The 19,130-nt window shown below is 53.9% G+C and overlaps 2 protein-coding genes and 1 long non-coding RNA gene across 3 annotated transcripts; 2 read left to right on the forward strand and 1 right to left on the reverse strand.

Moving 5' to 3' along the window:
- The first annotated feature begins 5,587 nt into the window (after positions 1 to 5,587).
- Positions 5,588 to 6,528, forward strand: C15H16orf92 (chromosome 15 C16orf92 homolog). Its single transcript, XM_004322087.2, has 4 exons — positions 5,588 to 5,653; positions 5,966 to 6,124; positions 6,242 to 6,329; positions 6,454 to 6,528. The coding sequence occupies exons 1-4, from the start codon at positions 5,590 to 5,592 to the stop codon at positions 6,473 to 6,475; spliced, it is 333 nt and encodes a 110-aa protein (XP_004322135.2). The 5' UTR covers positions 5,588 to 5,589; the 3' UTR covers positions 6,476 to 6,528.
- Positions 6,529 to 6,651: 123 nt separating this feature from the next.
- Positions 6,652 to 12,824, reverse strand: TLCD3B (TLC domain containing 3B). The gene is made up of 5 exons (XM_033840245.2): positions 12,442 to 12,824; positions 11,506 to 11,589; positions 8,643 to 8,877; positions 8,117 to 8,212; positions 6,652 to 7,803 (listed from the first exon to the last, which is right to left on the reverse strand). Exons 1-5 carry the CDS (start codon positions 12,564 to 12,566, stop codon positions 7,516 to 7,518), a joined length of 828 nt encoding a protein of 275 aa, XP_033696136.1. The 5' UTR covers positions 12,567 to 12,824; the 3' UTR covers positions 6,652 to 7,515.
- A 1,299-nt stretch (positions 12,825 to 14,123) lies between these two features.
- On the forward strand, positions 14,124 to 16,256 carry LOC141276589 (uncharacterized). The gene is made up of 3 exons (XR_012326480.1): positions 14,124 to 14,266; positions 15,544 to 15,591; positions 15,868 to 16,256. It is a non-coding gene; the product is annotated as an uncharacterized lncRNA (long non-coding RNA).
- Positions 16,257 to 19,130: the final 2,874 nt, after the last annotated feature.

Here is a 19,130-nt window from a genome sequence, read left to right on the forward strand (position 1 = left end):
GGGAAGATCCCACGTGCCGTGGAGTAACTAAGCCCGTGCACCGCAACTACTGAGCCTGTGCTCTAGAACCCGCGAGCCACAATTACTGAGCCCGCGTGCCGCAACTACTAAAGTCCTCGTGCCTAGAGCCCGTGCTCCTCAATGAGAAGCCACCGCAATGAGAAGCCCGTGCTCCGCAACGAAGAGTAGCCCCCGCTAGCCACAACTAGAGAAAAGCCCACGGTGCAGCAACAAAGACCCAATACAGCCAAAAATACATTAAAAATTAAATAAATAAATAAATTTTTAAAAAAAGAATACGTTTGATCAGAGAAGTGAGAAAATGCAGAAACAAAGGAAAACAGCCCAGCAAGACTAAATAATAAGTTTAGTCATTAAGCATAGTTAAGGACCCTTAGTTCCTTCTCAAGGGCTATAGATAATATTCTGAGCCATCTCCCGTGAGCTGTCTTGTAGAGACTGAAACCCGCACCAGGTGGAAGAAGTTAACTACATGATGACCGGACTGTAGCCATGACATAAGCTCCCACAATTCCAAGAACTGGCCTCCAAGAAATGGGAACAAATCAACCCTGGAACTAAAGACTAACTGTACTTAAAACAATCAAGATGACACTGATCAGACCACCGCAGGACCAATTTCAACATGACTGTCAGAGCTGACTGTGCTGTTCCTGCATGTAGCCCCCTCCCTCCATCTATAAAAGCTCTTGCCCACTGATTGTCAGTGGGGGGGAGTTGCCCTTTGGACAGGAGTCCACCCTCCCCACTGGTTGCCAGCACCCAAAATAAAGCAAACGTTCCTCTGCACCAACCTTGCTCCTTTATTGGCTTTTGCGCAGCAAGCAGCCGGACCCCACTTTCAGTTACATAGCCACTGTCAGACTCTTTGATCCAAAAAATCCACTTCTAGGATTTGGCCCATGAGCAAAATAATAGAAGTTCAAGGCTATTAACGGCAGCATGTCTTCAATGGCAAAAGACTGGAAACAACCTAAATGTCCACGACTGGTTCAATCAGTTATGAGAATTTCACACAGTGAAATAACATGCAGCCATGACAAGAAAGAGGCCCTTTATGTGCTTGTACAGAATCATCTTCACAATCTCATGGTAACTGAAAAAGCTAAGGTAAGGAGGCGCATGAATGGAATGCTGCCATTTGAGGAAAAAAAAAAAAAGCGTTTATATATGTTTGTTTATTTGCGCATAAATTATTCCTGGAAGGCTGCACAAGAAAGTGGTAACTATGGTGACCTCTGAGGAGGCTGCTGTGAGGCAGGGGAGGGCAGGAAGAGGATTTATTTTGTACCATGTGCATATGTTACCTACTCAAAAGAATACACTAAAATAATATCTTTTTTTAGATAAAGGCAACCATTAGGTTTCCTCTGAGGTTCTCCAGGATAAGAAAGGAGGAGGCAGGACTAAGGGAGACACCGTCCAGGAGCGGGTGGGTTTGGGGAGAGGCAGACCTGGGCCTGCAGTAAAAGGAGGGGCGAGCTGGGCAAGAAGCCCAGCCCTGCTTCCTGCACTGCTTTCTTCTTCTGGGGTTTAGCTCAGGCCCAGCAGCTCACCTCTAGAAAGCCTTGTTGCACGAAGGCAAGGATGAGGCTGGAGTTCCAGCCAGTCGCGGGGGAAAATACAGACAGTTCTGAGCCCTGGTTTGTCCAGAGGTGGAAAGGCTTTTCGTCCATCCATTAAGCCAGTAAGTATTTATTGAATACTTATTCTATACTGTGGTGCTAGGGCTACGACCAAGGCCAATGATCTCTGGCTTTACAGGCTTGTAGGGGAGACAGACAAATACACAGACAACTCCAGTGCAGTCAAACTGATGTGGTGACAGGGCATGGTCAGAAAACTCAGGTTCACTTCCCAGGGGAAGTGTCGTCTCAGCTGTGACCTGGAAGATGAGGAGGAATTACTGGGTCAAGTTGGGGCAAGAGTGTCCTAGGCAGAGGTGTGTGCAAAGGCTGGGGTGTGCCGAGGAAGGGAAGCTCGGGAAAACCCGAGGTGGGTAGGTAGACAAGAGTGTCGCAGATCAGGGTAAGAAGTTCAAAATAACACAGGAGGCAAGGGAAGCCACTGGAGGGTTTTAAGTAGTGGATCCACGTGTTCTGGTCTGTTCTCGCTTGGGGAAGAGGGAATAGAGATCAAGCAGTCCATAGGTCGTTGCAATAAGCCAGATGAGACATAGGGCTGGCTTGAATGAAGGGGGGCAGGGCGGCACTGGAGGGGAAGGGAAGTGGATGGATTTGAGATTTAGGTTGGAGATGAGCCAACAGGTCTTTTTTTTTTTTTTTTTTTTTTGACTGCACGTGCCATGTGGGATCTTAGTTCCCTGGCCAGGGATCGAACCTGCGCCCCCTGCAATGGAGGCAGGGAGTGTTAACCACTGGACCTCCAGGGAGGTCCTAGCCAACAGGTCTTGATTATGGGTTTGTCAGGAGAGAAATAGGGAGGGGTTTGAGACGATTCCTAGGTTTTTGTGTTGAGCCGAGCATCTAGAGGAATAGTGAGCCCATTTGCTGCGATGGAAAAAAGGCGCAGGTTTGAGATAGGAGAATCAAGAGCTCCATTTGGGATCTATTGAGTTTGAGATGTTTTTGGACATACAGAGCCATGATGCAGGAAGTTGGGTAGGGGAGTCTGGAGGAGAGGAGAGGGCTGGGCTGGAAATATACATTTGTGAGTCATCAGCGTATAGATGGTATTTAAAGCCATGCAACTGGATGAGATCACCTAGGGAGAGAGGGTATAGATAGAAAAGAGAAGGTCCAAGCCTGAGCAGCTCAGAGGAGGAGGAGTTGAGAAAACTGATGAGTGTGGCCCCCATGCCTGGAGGCAGGATGCTGACAGACAGAACCAACCATTAGATGACAGAAGTAAAAAGACAGAAGTGATCGTTAGATGTGGCAAGTTATGGGGTCATTGGCAGACCTGGCCAAAGTGGCTTCAGTGCAGTGGGAGGGACAAAGCCAGGTCTGAAGGGTTTGAATACACTAAAGGTGAGGGAGCGATGACAGCAAGTGTAGACAGCCCCTTAGGGATTGTCTGTCTATACTCTGAACGATGTGCATCCCTGAGTTCTCTCCCCTGTGGTCCCCGCAGGCAGAGACCATGCCCTGGTGATTTCTATCTAAGCCATAAATGGAGCCCAGCACATAACAGGAGCTCAATACATTTATTTAATGGTTGGATGAATAAATGAATGGATAATTCACTGCTTGTGTCCAAAGGGCCTTTTCTTTTTTTTGGAAAAGGGGAATTCATTTATTAAAGAAAAGTCATCTGCGAGTTCTACTTAAGTTAGTACCCTTGACGTTAACACTTTGGATTGAAACATGCCATCTTTCAAATAACAAATGGACTCTACAAGCAGTGCTTACAGGTCAATCCAAGTAGCGTTTCAAGAGCCCAGAGGGACACTGGAGGGAGATGACCCCTTCCCGGGGTGACGACCTTGTCTGTAAACACTGTCAGAGGCTAGAGGCACGGCTGAGCACGCTGCCGCCACAGAGGTTTTTCAGCAGGAAGATCCAAGCACGAGTGTGGCCTGGGCGCCCAACACCCAGGGTGGGGCCCCCTCCGGCCCGCCCTTCTCCGCTCCCCAGCCCAGGGCACCCCGGGGTCTGTCCGCTCTTCCCAGCCCTCGGCTGGGAAGTAAGAGGCCGCCCTCCTGGACCCCGCAGCTGGAGCACGTGGCCTACGTGCAGTTCAGGGTCTGGAAAATGCGGGAGATCTGCAGCATGACTGGGCCCGTCTCGGCATCGTTCATCCACTGGGTGCTGTTCAGCGGGTTCTCGAGCATGTCTTCAAATGTCAGTAAGATTTTAGGGTTGGTCAGGCCCAGCTGCACCACGGGGTTATCCAGGATGGCCTGAAACAGGCTGTCGCAAAGGGCCTTTTCTGGTAGAGAGGACAGCAGTGTTCTTTTGAGGCAACGGAGGAAACTACCAAATCTACTCCAAAGGCTAAAGGCTCTGGACCCCTTCTCCCAGGACCCCATCTCCCAGCTAAGGCCCCAAGGGCAGCTGCATGCAGACTTGGGGAGGGGGCCCTGGGCCAGAGCCAGGAACCAGGTTGAGTCCCTGCTGCCCTTCACATGCCTGCGTCATTGGGTAAATCACTTCCTCTTTCTTAGAAGAGGTAAGTGTAGGGAAAAGAGGCCCACAGGAGCCAGTCCTGCAGGAGGCCCCATAGATGTTAGTCTGTCTCCTCTTTCCCCCCCTTTTTTTCTTTTTGCGCCTTTTCCTTGTTTAGGAAGTAGAAGCTGACCCTGACAAGTACCTCCCAGGGTTGCTGCGAGGAGAATGGTTGGGTAGTCCCTGAGGATCGGAAAGATGAGGGGTACGAATCCAGTGGAGGAAGGAGCCTCCTTCCGTAGGACAGAGGACCTCATACACGCCACAGACACATGCCTGGTGTGGGGCATGTCATGGAACTGGGACTGTCAGAGGCTGCTGAATAGGCAACTGTGTAATAAAACCAAGGAGACCCTGAAGTGTCCTTGGGCTTGGGTGGGGCGGGACACATGTGTGACAGACAGGCCCACCTTCCAATCAGAAGGGAGCTAATTCTTAGCCACTGGTTGGGGGGGCAAGAGGAGTGAAAGTGGCTGTTGGGAAGTGACAAATAAGGGAAAAGCAGAAACTAGAAAGGGTAAATGGGATGGCCCTTGGGGGAGCCCACCCAGAGAGGGGTAGCCTGTGAAGGCTCTGTGCATGACCAAGAGACCTGCCCCGAGATGGGCCGGGGGACTTCCTCTGACAACCCCCATGCCTGCAATACCTTTCCCTGCAGCACCTGATACAACCTGATGGGATGAGGCGGGAGGGCCTGGAGCCTGGGAGCTGTGCCTTCCTTGGGCAAGAACAGGGAAACAAGCAGGCAGGCATAGACACTGCTGCCACCTAGTGGAAATGCCTGTTATTTGTCTAGGTTGCTAACCCCAGGGTTGTCCTCAGCTGAGCACTACGAGACAGAGTTTGGGCATGGGGGAGACCCCTGTGCCCCTGCATTTGAGGACACGAGGCAGGGGGTAGGCTCAGGGAGGAGGATACATGCCATTGGGAAGTGTGTGTTGCCCACATCACTTTGCCCATCTATGCCTTGTCTCCCTCTTCTATAAGATGAGGGCAGCAGTACCTACCTCATAGGATTTTATGATGGTTAAATGAGTCAGTCCATTTAAAGTACTTGGCATAGTAGCAAGTGCTCAGTAAATGCTATCTGTGGTCAATCCAAGGGGTAAGTGGAGATGTTTAGGCCTGTCCCCCCTCCCCCCGCAAATCCACTATGCCTGCTATACGAATGCAGCTCTCCTTAGTCCCGGCTTCCAGCAAGATTGCCCAACCAAGTCCCCCTATCTGTAAATCCTGGGGCTTCCACTGTTATTGTTCTATCATCAGCATCAGCCCAAAGGCTCTGTGGGTCCCAATCCCTTCCCTTTGGATTCGGAGGCTTGGGGGGAAGGATTCCAGATCCTAGCACTTTCTCTCTCCCCTCACCCTAGAGTGTGTGATCAGAATGGCTCTGGGCGGTGACATCACAGAGCCCTCACCGCATCACTGGAGTGGAAGGGTGATGAGGCCGTGGCAGTGGGCGCAGGTGTGGATGTGGCTGGCTGGGCTGGGGACCGTAGAATCAGGTGGGAAGCTGTCCTGGGAACAGTGGGAAGGAGGAAGGCTGGGGTGTGGGGTTCCTGCCCCTGAGAGGCTGGGAGGCCAAGCCTGGGCTTTTCTCTTTGCTCTCCATGCTTCTCTCCCGTCCTCCCTGTTTGGTGTGGGTCCTCTCATGGAGAGCTCAGCTGACCCTCAAGAAGTTCCTGGAACAAAATCAAGGCCCTCCACAGCTGTACTAGGGCTCTGTGGCCTGGCCAGGCCCTGGGTCTGCCTCAGCCTCTTGGGTGGGGGGCACGGGTCTGTTTGGCTCTTTCATAGACTTTGCTCTGGGTCCCCAGCACCCATCCTGGAGAATGCCAAGGCCTTGGCCCGGGGAGCAGAGTCTCCACTCTTCCTAGACAGACCTGACTTCTTTGATTACCCAGACTCGGACCAAGCCAGGCTCCTGGCCCTGGCCCAGTTCATTGGAGAGAGACCTGTCATCTTTGTTAACTCAGGTATGACCCAGCTTGAGAAGGGGCTGCCCTCCTTGACGGGGCCTGGAGGACAGCTGCCCTTGGCCCTTCGGTTGGAGGTGAGTCCAGGGCCCCTGCCTCAACCTCACTGTCTAGCAGGTTCCGACTCCATGCTCTTCCATCACATCCTGGTGGGCGCTCTGGTGGTGGCCTTCATCTTCCTGCTTTTCCAGTTCTGCACACACATGTAAGGCCTGTCCCCCTCCCCAAGCCCCGCCCACCTCAACCTTCCTTGGGAGAGGCTGAAGGACCCAAAGCCCAGGGAGGCGGTGGTGGCGTGACCTCCCACCTCTGATCTCCACACCCAATAGGAGCTGTGAGAAAGGGGCCTAAAAAGCCGGACGGACGAGGGCCCTGGACTCTGCCCTGAGTGCCCATACCCGCCCTCCTCTCCTGCTGATGAATAAAAGTCCTTGCTTCTTTCTCCCTGACTGCTCAGCGACCCAGGCCGGGGGTCCTGCCCTGTCCTGCGGTCAACCAGTCATCGTGCTTTCTATCCCCAGGCGCCTGCTCCCTTCCCAGCCCCAAAGAACTGGGTGACGAGGGCCTTGGTGGCGTTCACGCAGATCGTCTTTATTAGCGGTCTGTAAAGCACCTCCCAGGGTCCCCCGACCCCAGACTGGAGGAAGCCTTGAGAGGTCTGTAGCACCAGGGACATGCCAGGGCCCGAGGGCAAGATGTGCAGCCTAATGGGGAAGGGACCAGGCGGCCCCCCACCTGCCCCCGGGGTTGCTCAGCACTGGGAAGGCTGGGGGGTAGCAACCACCTCCCTCCCCCGACACCCACAAACGAGTTTGCATTTGGACGAATTAATAAAATAAATAAGATTCCTCAGGCTGGCCTCCCCTGGAGAGGAGCAGTGGGGACAGCCAGCCCTGAGCGAGCCCACGGGCATTAGATAGGGTGCCCCCTCCCTCCCAGGTGACAGGGAGTTGAGAGGAGTTTGCAGCAGGGGGGCTGGCATGGCCTTGGCAGCAGGGCCTCCCCGACAATTCTGTGAGTCCTGGTCCCCTCAGGCTCCCCACAGCCTTGAGCCCTAAGCGGTTGGGAAGGGGTGCGTCTTCTTCCTCTTCCTTCGCTTCTCCAGGGCCCAGGGGAGGTGATGGAGACAGAGGCTAGGCAGGAGGGGGTCGACCCTCGCTCGGTTCAGGCACTGTAGGGAGAGGTCCCCTCTCCCTGCCTTCCAACTCACCTGGTCCCAGCCCTCAGCCCCTGAGGGGACATGTCCCCACCCCTTCGGAGTCCATCTGTCAGTTCCCGGGGGCTGTCAGGGCAAGAGGCCACTGGCTCCTCCCCCCACCCAGCAGCCCCAGAGCCCTGTCCCCACGGCGTAGGGGTGGGGTGGGGAGGGCCCCCGGCCCCCGGCCCCACCCTCAGTCCTGGGTCTGACAGGGGGAGGGCGGCCGGGAGCCCCGGGGCCGGAAGAGGCGGCAGGCCCCGCGGCAGATGAGGAAGAACCAGTAGAGCTGCGGGGCTAGGAGCAGCGCGGCGCCCAGGTTGACGTGGGCCGGGATGGCGAGCGGCACGGCGAGCAGGGGCAGGCCCGCGTGCCGCCCGTAGGCCCAGTACAGGTAGGGGAAGAGCAGCACCCGGCAGCAGAGGAAGCTGAGCAGCATCAGGGCCCCGTTCACCTTGTGCAGCAGCGTGTGCTGCTGCTTGTACTGCGGGCGGGGCGGGCAGACAGGGGCGGGGTGAGGGGCGGGGCGCCTCCGGCCACGCCCCCGGCTCAGCCCCCGGGCCACCTCCCCCCTCGGCCCACCTCCCTGCCTCGCCTTCCTCGGACAGGGGCCAGGTTAGGGGCCCCAGGCCCCGCTCCCCTCCACCCGCCCCCCTCCGCCCTGACGCCTCCCCTATACCCCGCCTTATAGCCCCGACTCTTCACCTGTCCTTTAAAGCATCTCCAATCGGTCCCTAAAAGTGCCCGCCCTTCCCCGGTCCTCCTGTCACGCTCAGAACCCCCAGCGCCCCTCTCACCTGGATGAGGATCTTGCCAAGGCAGACGAAGGGGGTGCTGACCTCTGCCATCAGCAAGCAGCCTAGAAAGAAATCTCCCTTGCCTTGACGCCACACCTGAGAGGAGAGGAAGGAAACCGCCTGCCCTGAGCCTGGGTTCCTGGGCAGCACCTGCCCCCCCACCCCCGTCACTTTTGGGGATGCTTCACTCTGAAAGTCTGAGCACAGGTGAACAGTAGCTGAGCTGGGAGCACTAACTCACCGTATCCCTCCAACCATCCTGCAGGTGAGATGGTATTCCTGATACTACAGATGAGGAAACTGAGTCTCAGAGGCAGTGGTGTGTAACCACAGCTCCAAAGCACCACAGCTGGGTGCGATCCACCCTCTTGCTGTTTGGGGCTGGGCTGGAGCTCATTAACCCCTCCATGGGGCCCTCCATCCTGGGCCTGCCCTGCTGCTGGGACCTGGACCCAGGGCTTCCTAGGCTCCTGCAGTGCTGGCATGAGCAGGACACGGGGCCCTGGCTCTCAGCGGCCCCACTCACCACGGACAGTGGGAAGCACACAAGCACCATGACAGCATGGTGGAGGACCATGAGGAACTCCTTGTGCAGGTAGCCGCGTGCCGCGGCCCAGGTGCTGCCCGGGGCTCTGGTCCCCGCTTCGTCCCCTCCGTGCCCCTTGACCTGGTGCTTGTGCCAGTGACAGAGGAACATGGCGTAGATGTCATAGATGAAGTAGGGCACCGCAAATTGCGTGTAGGCAGAGGAAAGCCAGTGTCTGTCGGGCAGAGAGAAAGGGGGGTCAAGGAGGAAAGGGGATGGGCAGGGCAGTTGCCAGGTGCCGGGGTCCATGCTGGACGCATCACGGGAGTCAGATCTCAGGTGATATTCGTAACAACGCTGAGACGGAAGTGGACTCTCAAGTTACAAGGGTAGAGGGTGAAAAACTTGCCCAAGGTCACACTATCACACAGCTGGTAAGTAGTAGGGCTGGGATTCAAACACCGACTGACCTGAGGACCCACCCAGGATTCATATTCATTCATTCACATTCTCCCTCTCTCTCTCTTTCTCTCTCTCTCTGCAATATGGTGGGAGAAAAAGGAAGAGAGACCAGAAGACAGCCACAGACCTGAGGGCCGAGATAGAGTGAGAAAACAAGCCAGACCAGATCTGAGAAACAGCTGAGATCAGGACGAATTACAGCAGAAGAGTAATTCTGGGAGTGGTGGGGAGAGAGCATATTGGCTGACATCAATTGACTGCTCATTACATGCGGGCACTATTCTAATATTCTAAATCTTTTACATGCACAAACGTATTTACTCCCCACAGAAAGCCTATAAAAAGTAGGTATGGTTGTCACCCCATTTTACAGGTGAGAGAGGCTAGGTAACCTGACCAAGGGATCAACATGAGAAGTCTGGCTCCACAGCTCTCCCTCTCAGCCCCTGCTGTCCCCTAGAAGATTCGAGACAGGGGTCCCAGACAGGCCGCACTGGGGAGTTGGTGGTGCTGTCAGCGGTGTTTGCTCTGCTTGAATGTGGCCCCATCTCTTGTTTTTTCAGGTACAGCCAAGCATTATGGAGAAAACGCTGAGCAAAAGGAGTCAAGAGCAGAGAAAGTTCCAGGCACTTAGTGAGTAAACAAAAATGAAAAGTGCATGAATACGCAACATTGCATTTTTCTTCTCGAGTCAGCACTTGAAGCACCTTCTCTTAAATCTGTAGTCCTGTGACAGGTCCGAGGTGGGGTGGGAGGTCGAAGAGGCAGGCCCAGGGGAACTCGCCCAGCTCGGTGGAGGGATGAAAGCAAAGTCAGCCAGAAGGGACGCAAATATGAGGACAAAATAAGAGCAGCTGCTGAAGGGAGAAGTGGAGTGAGACCTGAGGGCAGGGCAGCTGAGGACCAGGGGTGAGATGGAAACAGAAGGTGAACCCTGGGGAAGGCTGGCCTGGAAGGGGACAGGCAGCCCACTCTAGCAGGGATGATTTCAGGAAAAGAGAAGCAGAGACCCATGCTGGAGTGTGTGACCAAGAGGGAGAGAGAGAGGAGAGGAGGCAGTGGCCCAGGTTAGAGACGAAGGGCAGGAAGGTGGAAAGGGGTCCCACTGGCCCAAGAGAAGTTAGAGCAGAGAGTGGCCTGGAGAGTCAGTCACAGCAGACACGGTGACACCACTAGCTTGTGGGGCTCCAGGACCTCCAGGCCCTGGGCTCCAGTGTGCAGGGTTAAACCCATTCCCACCCTCTTCAGCAATTAGGTGCTCAGAGGTAGGAACAGCTGTTGCCCCTGGATTAACCCTGATCCTTCCCACCCACCTGAGGATTAAGCGGGGAGGGACAAGAACAGACTGGGTGGGGCGGGGGAGAAAATGTAAGAACTGAAAAGTGACCTCTGTAAGAAGGCGAGAGAAGGGAATGTGTGGGGATCCAGGCTCATCTTAGACCCAGGGGTGGGAATGGGGGGAGAGGACAAGAGGAAGCCAAGTCCCCGGGGTGGGGGTCTGAAGAAAGAGTTTAGCATCCACTCTGTGTGGCCAGAACTGCTCTAGGCGTTAGACACACACAAGTCAATTCCTCCTCGCAGCAGCCCTTCCAGGGAGGGATGGACCTCAGTCCACAGATGAAGGAACTCGAGGGAGACAGGGAATGTCTCTAGGTTGGGGCATCCAGACAATGTCCCTGGGGCTCAGCGCCACCAGAGGAGGGAACAGGACCAGAAGTTAAGCGTGGGGCGTCATCAGCACCCTCACCGGCAACTCTGCGGCGGCGGCCCGTGGGTCAACTAGAGCTGCCCGTCAGCACCACGGACAGGGCCCCTCTCCTCCCTCCTCCTGCTCTACCTCTCAGGCCTGGGGTTTTGGCAAGCGCCAGGCACTGCAGCAGCTCCCAGTGCCAAATTTTGGCCTCTTCACCCTCCACTCCCCACCCCACTGCCTAACCACTGGTGGCCTTGTTTGTGTCATCTGTCCCTCTCATGCATAGAGCTGGGGCTGGACACCTGGATTCTGGGGGGAGGGGAGGGGTGAGCCCGACATGAGTAGAGAAGCACCCCAGTTGGGTGCTGATTGGAAATGGGGTCCGAGGGGTGAAAGGGTGGGAGGAGGTACGGGAGGAAACAACCTTCAGAACCTACTATGATCCGAGAGGCCGGGAAGCCTAGGAGCTGCTTTGAGAATCCTTTTTGCTCCCCGCTCCCTCTCCTCCTGGTTCTGACCTTTAAGGACAGGATGTGGATAAATTTATCCCTGGGTGTTGAGTTGCAGCTACTGCAGTTGACTTGCTCAGGCTCAAGTTAAGGGCTTGGGGACCACTGAAGGAGCCCCCTAGATGACCTGGGGTACTCAGGGGTCACACACACACACAGGCTGCTGGAACGGGGGCTAAGGTGGTCTCATGGCACTTACTGGTCATCTATGATGTGCTTGCAGGAGGTGGAGACGATGTAGCCAGCTGTGGAGGCCATGACGGCTTGGACAGAGGACACTAGCCTAGGGAGGAAGAGGGAGCAGCAGTAGAGGCAGGAGATGCGCCCCTCGGTTCCTCCTCCTCACTGACCGGTTTCTGCACTTCTTGGGTGCTCCCTGCCCATCTTTCCCCAAGGCTGCCTTGCCCGGGACTCAGCCACACCACCTCAGGCTCCTGGACTGGCCCGGCTGCTACTCCTCGGTTCACCCATTCCTCACTGGACACTGAGTTGCCTTCCTCCAGGAGGACACCAGGGAGGTCATCGTGAGGTGAGAAGCTGCTGAGCACGAGTGGCTGATGACAAGGTGTCCCTTCCAGGGAAGTGGGGGGGCACAGCACAGGATGGCAGGGGGAAGCCCACGGGCCTGTTCTGGCACCGTCAGCTGCCCAGTCATGGTGCCGGTTATCCCATGGCCCCTCGGTTGCCTCTGATTCCCCCTGGTCACTTTCCCGCTCTCTCATTGCGTGCCACCACGCTCCCCTCCCCAACTCTGGCCCGGATTCCAGGGTGTACAGAGTTCCACTGTTCACTCCTCTGTCCCTCATTCCCCCAAACACATGCCCCGAATAATACACAGCTCTGTGCCCCTTGCCTTGCTCTCTAATATCCTATAGGGATGTTTTAGTCACAGGCCGGACCTGTTTTGGAGGGTGGGAGGGTGAATGGGAAAGGGAGGGAGAGCAGTCTGAATACTAGTAGACCAGATGGCTGGGCTTGGATGCGGTCTCCCGGGACAGCGAGTAAGGCAGTGAGGAGAGAGGGAAGCTTGGAGGTAGAGCCCACCGACCACTTCAGGAGCCCCCAGTCCCCACCGGGCCAAGGGTCCATTCCATCCCCATAGAGCCTGGGGCGGCGGGGAAGGGATGCAGTTTACCTGGCTGAGACAATGACCGCGTCGGCCTCCCCCCAGCGCAGCTGGGGCAGCCGCTGGAGCGTGTTCTTGGAGAGCAGGAAGAGTCCGGGGAACACCACCCCTCCAGCCACCATTGGGGTCAGCATGGTGCTCAGGCCTCGGGCAGGGAGCCGAGCGAGCGGCCGAGAAGGGACAGGGAGGCCGAGCTGAAGGGAGTTAGAGGTGGAGAAGGGACGCCAAGCCGGGGAAGGAGAGAGAGAAAGAGAAAGGGGCACAAAGGGGACAGGGCAGGGACGGGATGGGGCTGTCGAGTCAGACCAGAGGACCCGAGAAAGGGAGTTAGATGAGACTGGGGAAATGGGGAGAGACCGGGGACAGGGAGGACCCGAGAAAGGGAGCAGGAGAAAGCCAGCCAGAGGGTTGGGAGAGAGCCGAGGAGGGGAGGACCGGGTGAGAGGACAGAGGGAGGGGGTACAGGACGAGGAGGATGCGGATGGGGGAGGGGAGGGAGAGAGGCAGGTGGGGGGGGGGCTTACGTGGAGAGGCTGGGAGGGCCCGAGGAGGCGGGGTGGGAGGTGGGGGGTGGGACTGTGGTGCCAGCTCTGAAAGGGAGGGAGGGGAGACAGAGGAGCAGCCGGGCAAGTGGTCAGCGGTCAGCACGGCTCTCCCGCCTCTCGCTGCCGCCACAGTTCCCGCGGCCCGGCCGGGAGGCTGTACGGGGCATTATGGAGAGTTCGTGCCCAGCCCCCTGCCCCCTCGGTGGGGAGGGGGAGGGGGACGGGAAGTCGCCGGCTCGGGGAGGGCGGGGGAGGGGGAGGGAAATGATGGCACCGACCAGACACCAAGAAACCGGACCTGCAGCAGCATCTCCCCATGCAGCTCTGAACCACAGCGGCGGCTGCGACAGAGGTGGGGGGAAGCGGAGAAAGAGGGAGGGGGAGGCCCTTAAAGAGACAGCCGCTGCGGCAGGCACAGGGGCCTGCCTGGGAGGGTCGGCCTGGGAGGGCCAGGGGAGGGTCGTCTCTCCTCTTGGGGAGGGAGGTGGCCTGGGGCTCCTTGGCCAGCTGGGAGGAGGCCCTGGGCCCCCAGATGGGCCTGACCCCGTTTCCCACCAGTACTTTGCAAATGCCTGCCATTTCCTCCTCTGCCGAGGCATCTCAACATGTGCCCCTCAGCGGCCTTGGGGTCCCAGCTTAGGGGCACCCACCCCGGCAGAGAGAAAGAGGATTCCCTGGGGGGGGGAGCGGGAGAAGTTGGTGCATCTTGCTGTCTCTGAAGGATGAGTTTAAGGAACAGATGGGAATAAAAACACCTCAACACAGTATCCTTTGGGCTCAGAGACCCCCACGTCCCTCACCCCAATGGGAGGGAGGGAAACTCTGAGGTATATATACATGAGGTGCCTCTGGTCCCAACGCCGCCGCAAGACTGTCCTATGATCTCCTCTAACTATTGTAACAGCACTGAGGTAACGACATGTGTCCCCTTTTTACAGGTCAAGAAATGGTCCTGAGGCCTTCAGTGACCCTCCCCAAGGTCACATAATTCAGAAAACGCGAGAGACCACTCATACTAGGCGGCAGGGTTTGAAGAGGGTGGGGAAGTGCTGCTTCTCTGAAAACCCACTTCAAGCCCGATGACGCCCCTGCCCGTGTCCTTCAGGCCTCCCCTAAGCCCTGGTCACTCTCTTTTTCTTCAGGTTTATTATGCTCCTGGCTCCCCTTCCTCTGCAACTTCACAGCCCAGTTTCCATGTGGGAAAGGACCCTGGGGATTGGCTGATTCAAGCCCCTCATTCCACTGCAAGGAAACCAAGGCCCAGTGACTTGACCAGAGTCCCACTGCAGGTCAGAAGCCCCACCAGAACCACACTGGCCTCTGAGCTGCTTCTCACCCTTTCATGCTGCCTCCCTGGAATTTGGCCTTCTCGTCCTGAAACCAACTGCCCTGTAGACTTCTGCATGACGTGGGGCCCTGCTACCCAAACCATACTTTGGTTTTCAAGCCTGTCTTAAGATACGCCTCAATAGTAACGCTACGATTTGCCTTTGCCTGTCCAAAGCCCATGCCATCACCTCCCCAAAGGACTGGGATTTGCAATTTTGTGCTGCCCTCTAGTGTCGTACTGCGGGAACAGACTCTGGCCTTAGGCAGCAAGAGTGAGGGACAATTTTAGAGACAATAGTGGACCTAGCTTCCTGACCTCAGCGCTTCACTTAAGGGGAAAAGGGACCCAACTTCCTGAGTGTTTACTATGTGCTGGGGACGGGGTACGGTGGTTTATCTCATTCTTATTTAATCTTCCCAGATGGTAGTATCTTTGTTTTATAGACAGGAACCTGAGGCTTAGAGATTCAAAAAAAAAAAAATAGACAAAAAACCTGCCCAAGATAACCTAGCTATGAGAATTGGCAAAGCTGGCTTTCAAACCCATGTTTGCATAGCTCCAGAGCCAAAGGTGAGCAAGGCCGCAGGGCGGTGCTGAGCTGTGGGGAGGGCCACAGACCTGGTGAAGGAGCTGTGGCTTCATTTTGGATAGTGGGCATTAAAGCAGATAGAGATGGGTTTTTTGTCTTCCAGACACCCAAGTAAGTTCTGCCTTCTGCCGGCTCCCTCTCCTCCCTAAGGTTCACAGTTATGTTACTAATCGTTGTCAAATAGGCCATAGATTTGCAGCACAAGGGCCCAGGCCAGTCCATAAACATGTTTCGTTTGGCCAGTATGGTGTTGCCAGTATAGTATTTTCTTAAATTCTAAGTTATGTGTCAGTGTTTAAAAATTAGATTTCACATAAAAGCTCAACTTCTTTTAAGAAAAAAATCAGAAGGTCAGACAACATTGGGCCCACACTCTTAACTCCATGATGTCTGGCTGGAGCCGAGCAGCTGCTGCCCCCACTGGATGGCATGAAAGTAGTCTTCCAGCTCACACAGTCCCCACAGAGCCAACATCTCTTGTGTCACTTGCGGGAGTTTGCAACCCCTATTTTATTTTATTTTATTTTGGCCACATGGCTTGTGGGATCTTAGTTCTCCGACCAGGGATTGAACCCGGGCCCCTGGCAGTGAGAGCACGGAGTCCTAACCGCTGGACTGCCAAGGAATTCCCTACCCCTATTCTACAGACGTGAATTCACCTGACCCTCACACAACATCTCCACGAAGAATGGAAGGTGAGTATTCTTATTAAACCCATGGGGTTTACATGGGGGCTCTGAAGTTCAGAGAGGTTAAATGACTTGCAAGAGATCCCACAGCCAGTGTCTTTTGATTCTATATCTCCCACCCACCCACGCTCACATACACACATAGTCTGCTTCTGCTCTTATCACTAGCTCTTCCTGAAAGTAGGAGATCAACTCCACCAGCCCTGGCCCCAGGAAGGATGCCCTCACCCTGTCCTCTTACTTGGATGCCACCAGAACGGCCTCTGGTCTCTCCATCCGCAGGTTGGAGTGATTCTGCAGACCCCAGCAGAGGAGAGCAAAGCTCAGTGGGAAGAAGATGCAGCCCAGTACAAAGAGCAGGGTCATGCCTGTCTGGGGTAGAGAAGGTGAGAAAAGATGGCTGTGAGAACACCTCAACACAGTGTCCCTCAGACCCTCCCTTCACCCCAAAAACTCAAGGCCTATGGGATCCATCTTTCATAACTATCAAAAGCCATCAGGCGTAGCTCTTCCCCAATCTCTTCGAGATCCTTAATGCACTTTAAATATGCCTCATCCAGAGCAATTGGACATCCTAATTTTTGGTTATCAATCCATTTCCTACACTTTTATTCATTTCCTCTGTAATTCCTGAAGCTGGCCTACACCTCCCAGTCCATCTCACACCTTAAAATTCCCTCTTTCTCTTTCAGCTCTTAAGTATGTGCCTGCTCTTTCTTAACTCACCCCATCCCATCCTCTGTCCCCCCACCCCAAGCTCTTTGTGTCACCTCTCCCCTCTCCTAGGTCCTCACCTCGGAGGGGCAAGGTGGAGGCTAGAGAGGGAGGCTGGTGGTTCTCATCAGTGCCCAGAACTCAGAAAAAAAGGAAGGAGGGGTGTTCAAATTGTAAAGATAACTGAAATTTTAAAAATAATATTTCTTTAAAAAGAAAAAGAAAACTCAAGGCATTATCCCATTAAAGAAACAAACAAAACATGGGAAAACCTTTGAAAACATATATATTTACATATATGTTATTTTTGTCTGGAAAAGCCTCCCCTCCCATCCACTCCAGGGAGGGGAGGTGTGAAGAAAGCCCAGGAGAGATGTAGGGAGTCAGGGCCTGCCATCCTGCACCCCTTAAGCAGCTTTGAGGGCACCTTCTCAGGGTACAAGGAAAGCGTCAAACTGCAAGGGCATGAGGCGGAGGCAGCTCTACAGAGGCAGTTGGAGGGGGCAGGAACATCACCTTCCTATTGGTGGAATGGTGGACGGTTTGGAATATGCCGTCTTCCCATTGGCCCACTTCTTGACAACATGTGCTCTATCATATGCTTCCTGGAGAGTGCCTGCTGGGGTGGGGGGCGGGGGGGGCATTGGGGGGGTAACCTTCTAACACAGAATTGACTAATTAGCTTTCGTTGATGGCTTGAAGCACAGCTAGGATTCAGGGGTGGAGCTGAAAGAGGGGACCGGATGAGGAGGTGGGGTAAATGAGAGCAGCCTAAGCAGTCATTGCTTTAAAAGGCAGTACAGGGTAATAGTTAAGATGGCAGTTCCTAGGGTGGGACCATCTGGACTTCAAATTCAGACTCCACGGATAATAAAAGAAACATACTGTATGGCTCCATTTGGACGACGTTCAAAACAGGCAAAATATCTCCTGTGAAAAATCGGAACAGCATTTAACTTGGGGGAGGTATTGACGGAGAGGACACCCCAGGGAGCCTTCTGAGGGGTTGGGAATGCCCTTATATGGATCGTGGGCATTTACACAGGTACGCATCCTCAAGGCATACTCTTCTAATGTGTGGAAGTGGGGAGTCTTAACCACTGGACCGCTAGGGGATGCCCTGGAATTTTTAAAATGCTAAACCATCTTAGGCTCTTCCATTCCCTGAGCGATAGTTGGCCAGTCTCTGTGGGCCTCAATTCTTTCATCTGTGAAGTTGGGATAATAATAATGCCAGCTCATTAAATGCTAACTATATAGCATTTACTATGGGCCAGACACTGATACGAGTGCTTAAAAATATCAAGTCATTTCCTCACAACAACTTTGTTAATGGGGATTATTATTGTACCCATTTTACAGATGAGAAAACAGAGGCACGGAGAGGTTTGGTACCTTGTCCAAGGTTACACAGTCAGGGAGTTAATGAGGTGGGATTTTTTTCAACCCTATTTTCTGACTGTATTGGTCTCTCTAATATTAAGCAGATATAGAAAACTCGTAAACTCATTTCCTAAAGAAACTGAATGGTTAAGGAAAAAAAAGAAACAAAACATTACTGACTACAATTTAGACACGTCAGTGACATTTTCAGAGCTTATCTCTGTTAACTGTTTTACTTGTTTCCTCCATTTTCTCCCCTCTGGATAGGCCTTTGAAAATTAAATTCAAGGTTAAATCAAGAGCGAGATAAGACTGTTGAAGATGAGGACTCTGGTTGCCTAACCGGTATCATCCTTATCACCTTCTTTATTTTGGTGGAGACTGAAATGTGCCTACTTAAAAAACTATATTTCCCAGCCTCCCTGGTAGTTAGAGGTCTGGCCAATGTGATGTAAGCCGAAGACTTTATGTGGGGTTATGAGGAAAGCACCTTTTTAAAAGGCAGACAATGCAGTCAGAAAGAAAGAACTATAGGCAGCCCTTAAACATGTGAAAAGATACTGAACTGAGGTTTGAAACTAGGCAGCCTGACTGGAGTCTGCCCTGTTACCTTCTCTACTCCTGTGTAAGCTCATTTAGAGGATGAAATAGAGATAACATGGATAAACTTCTTCACACAGCGTTCAGGGCCTGTTAGCTGCTATTATCATGAGCACCTGCAGTATACAAGGCACTAAAATACTAATATACTTTCTCTACCTTCTCTCATTTAAGCACCACAACAACCTTACAAATAAGTTCCTCATTTATAGCTGAGAAGACTGAGGATCAGAGAAATTAAATGACTTGTCCTGGGATTGCAGAGTAAATGGCAGAGCTAGGACTCAGACTCCGTCAACATGACTGCTGCCTTTCACATCGGGAGCAGAGGAGGGGAGGAAGAGGGAGGAAGAGGGAGGAATCTAAGAGGGGAGGTCCCTCTGGTGCTGAGGGCCAGTCATTTTCCTCCGTAGCTGTGGCTTACCCTGGAACAGAGAATGAGGAAGGGAAGAGTCCTTGGCCATGAGCTGGTAAAGGTCAGGCCCTAGTTTTACTGGAATCTGGACACTGTCTTCTACATTTCTTTATTTCCTTATCGGGTTCTTCCTGTTCAGAGTAAAATAGTTCGAGGCTGCATGGGCTTGTCTGAGAGATAAATAATGAGGGGAGAAAAGGAAAATTGTGGTTTAGAGGAATGGCTTGCACCATTTTTTTTACAGTGAGCCTCAAGAGAGACTTTTATTTCATGACTCAGCACCGGCAGGCACATGCCAAACTGAACTGAAACTTTCTCAGGATACTTTCTGATCCTGATTATGTGTAGCGCACGCCGTACTATATCATTGTTCCCCTTTATCATTTTTCCTCCCCAAATGCTTATCATGACCCATTAAGCCGATTTCATAATC

This window comes from Tursiops truncatus, chromosome 15 (assembly GCF_011762595.2).
Source record: "Tursiops truncatus isolate mTurTru1 chromosome 15, mTurTru1.mat.Y, whole genome shotgun sequence".
Classification (NCBI taxonomy): domain Eukaryota; kingdom Metazoa; phylum Chordata; class Mammalia; order Artiodactyla; family Delphinidae; genus Tursiops; species Tursiops truncatus.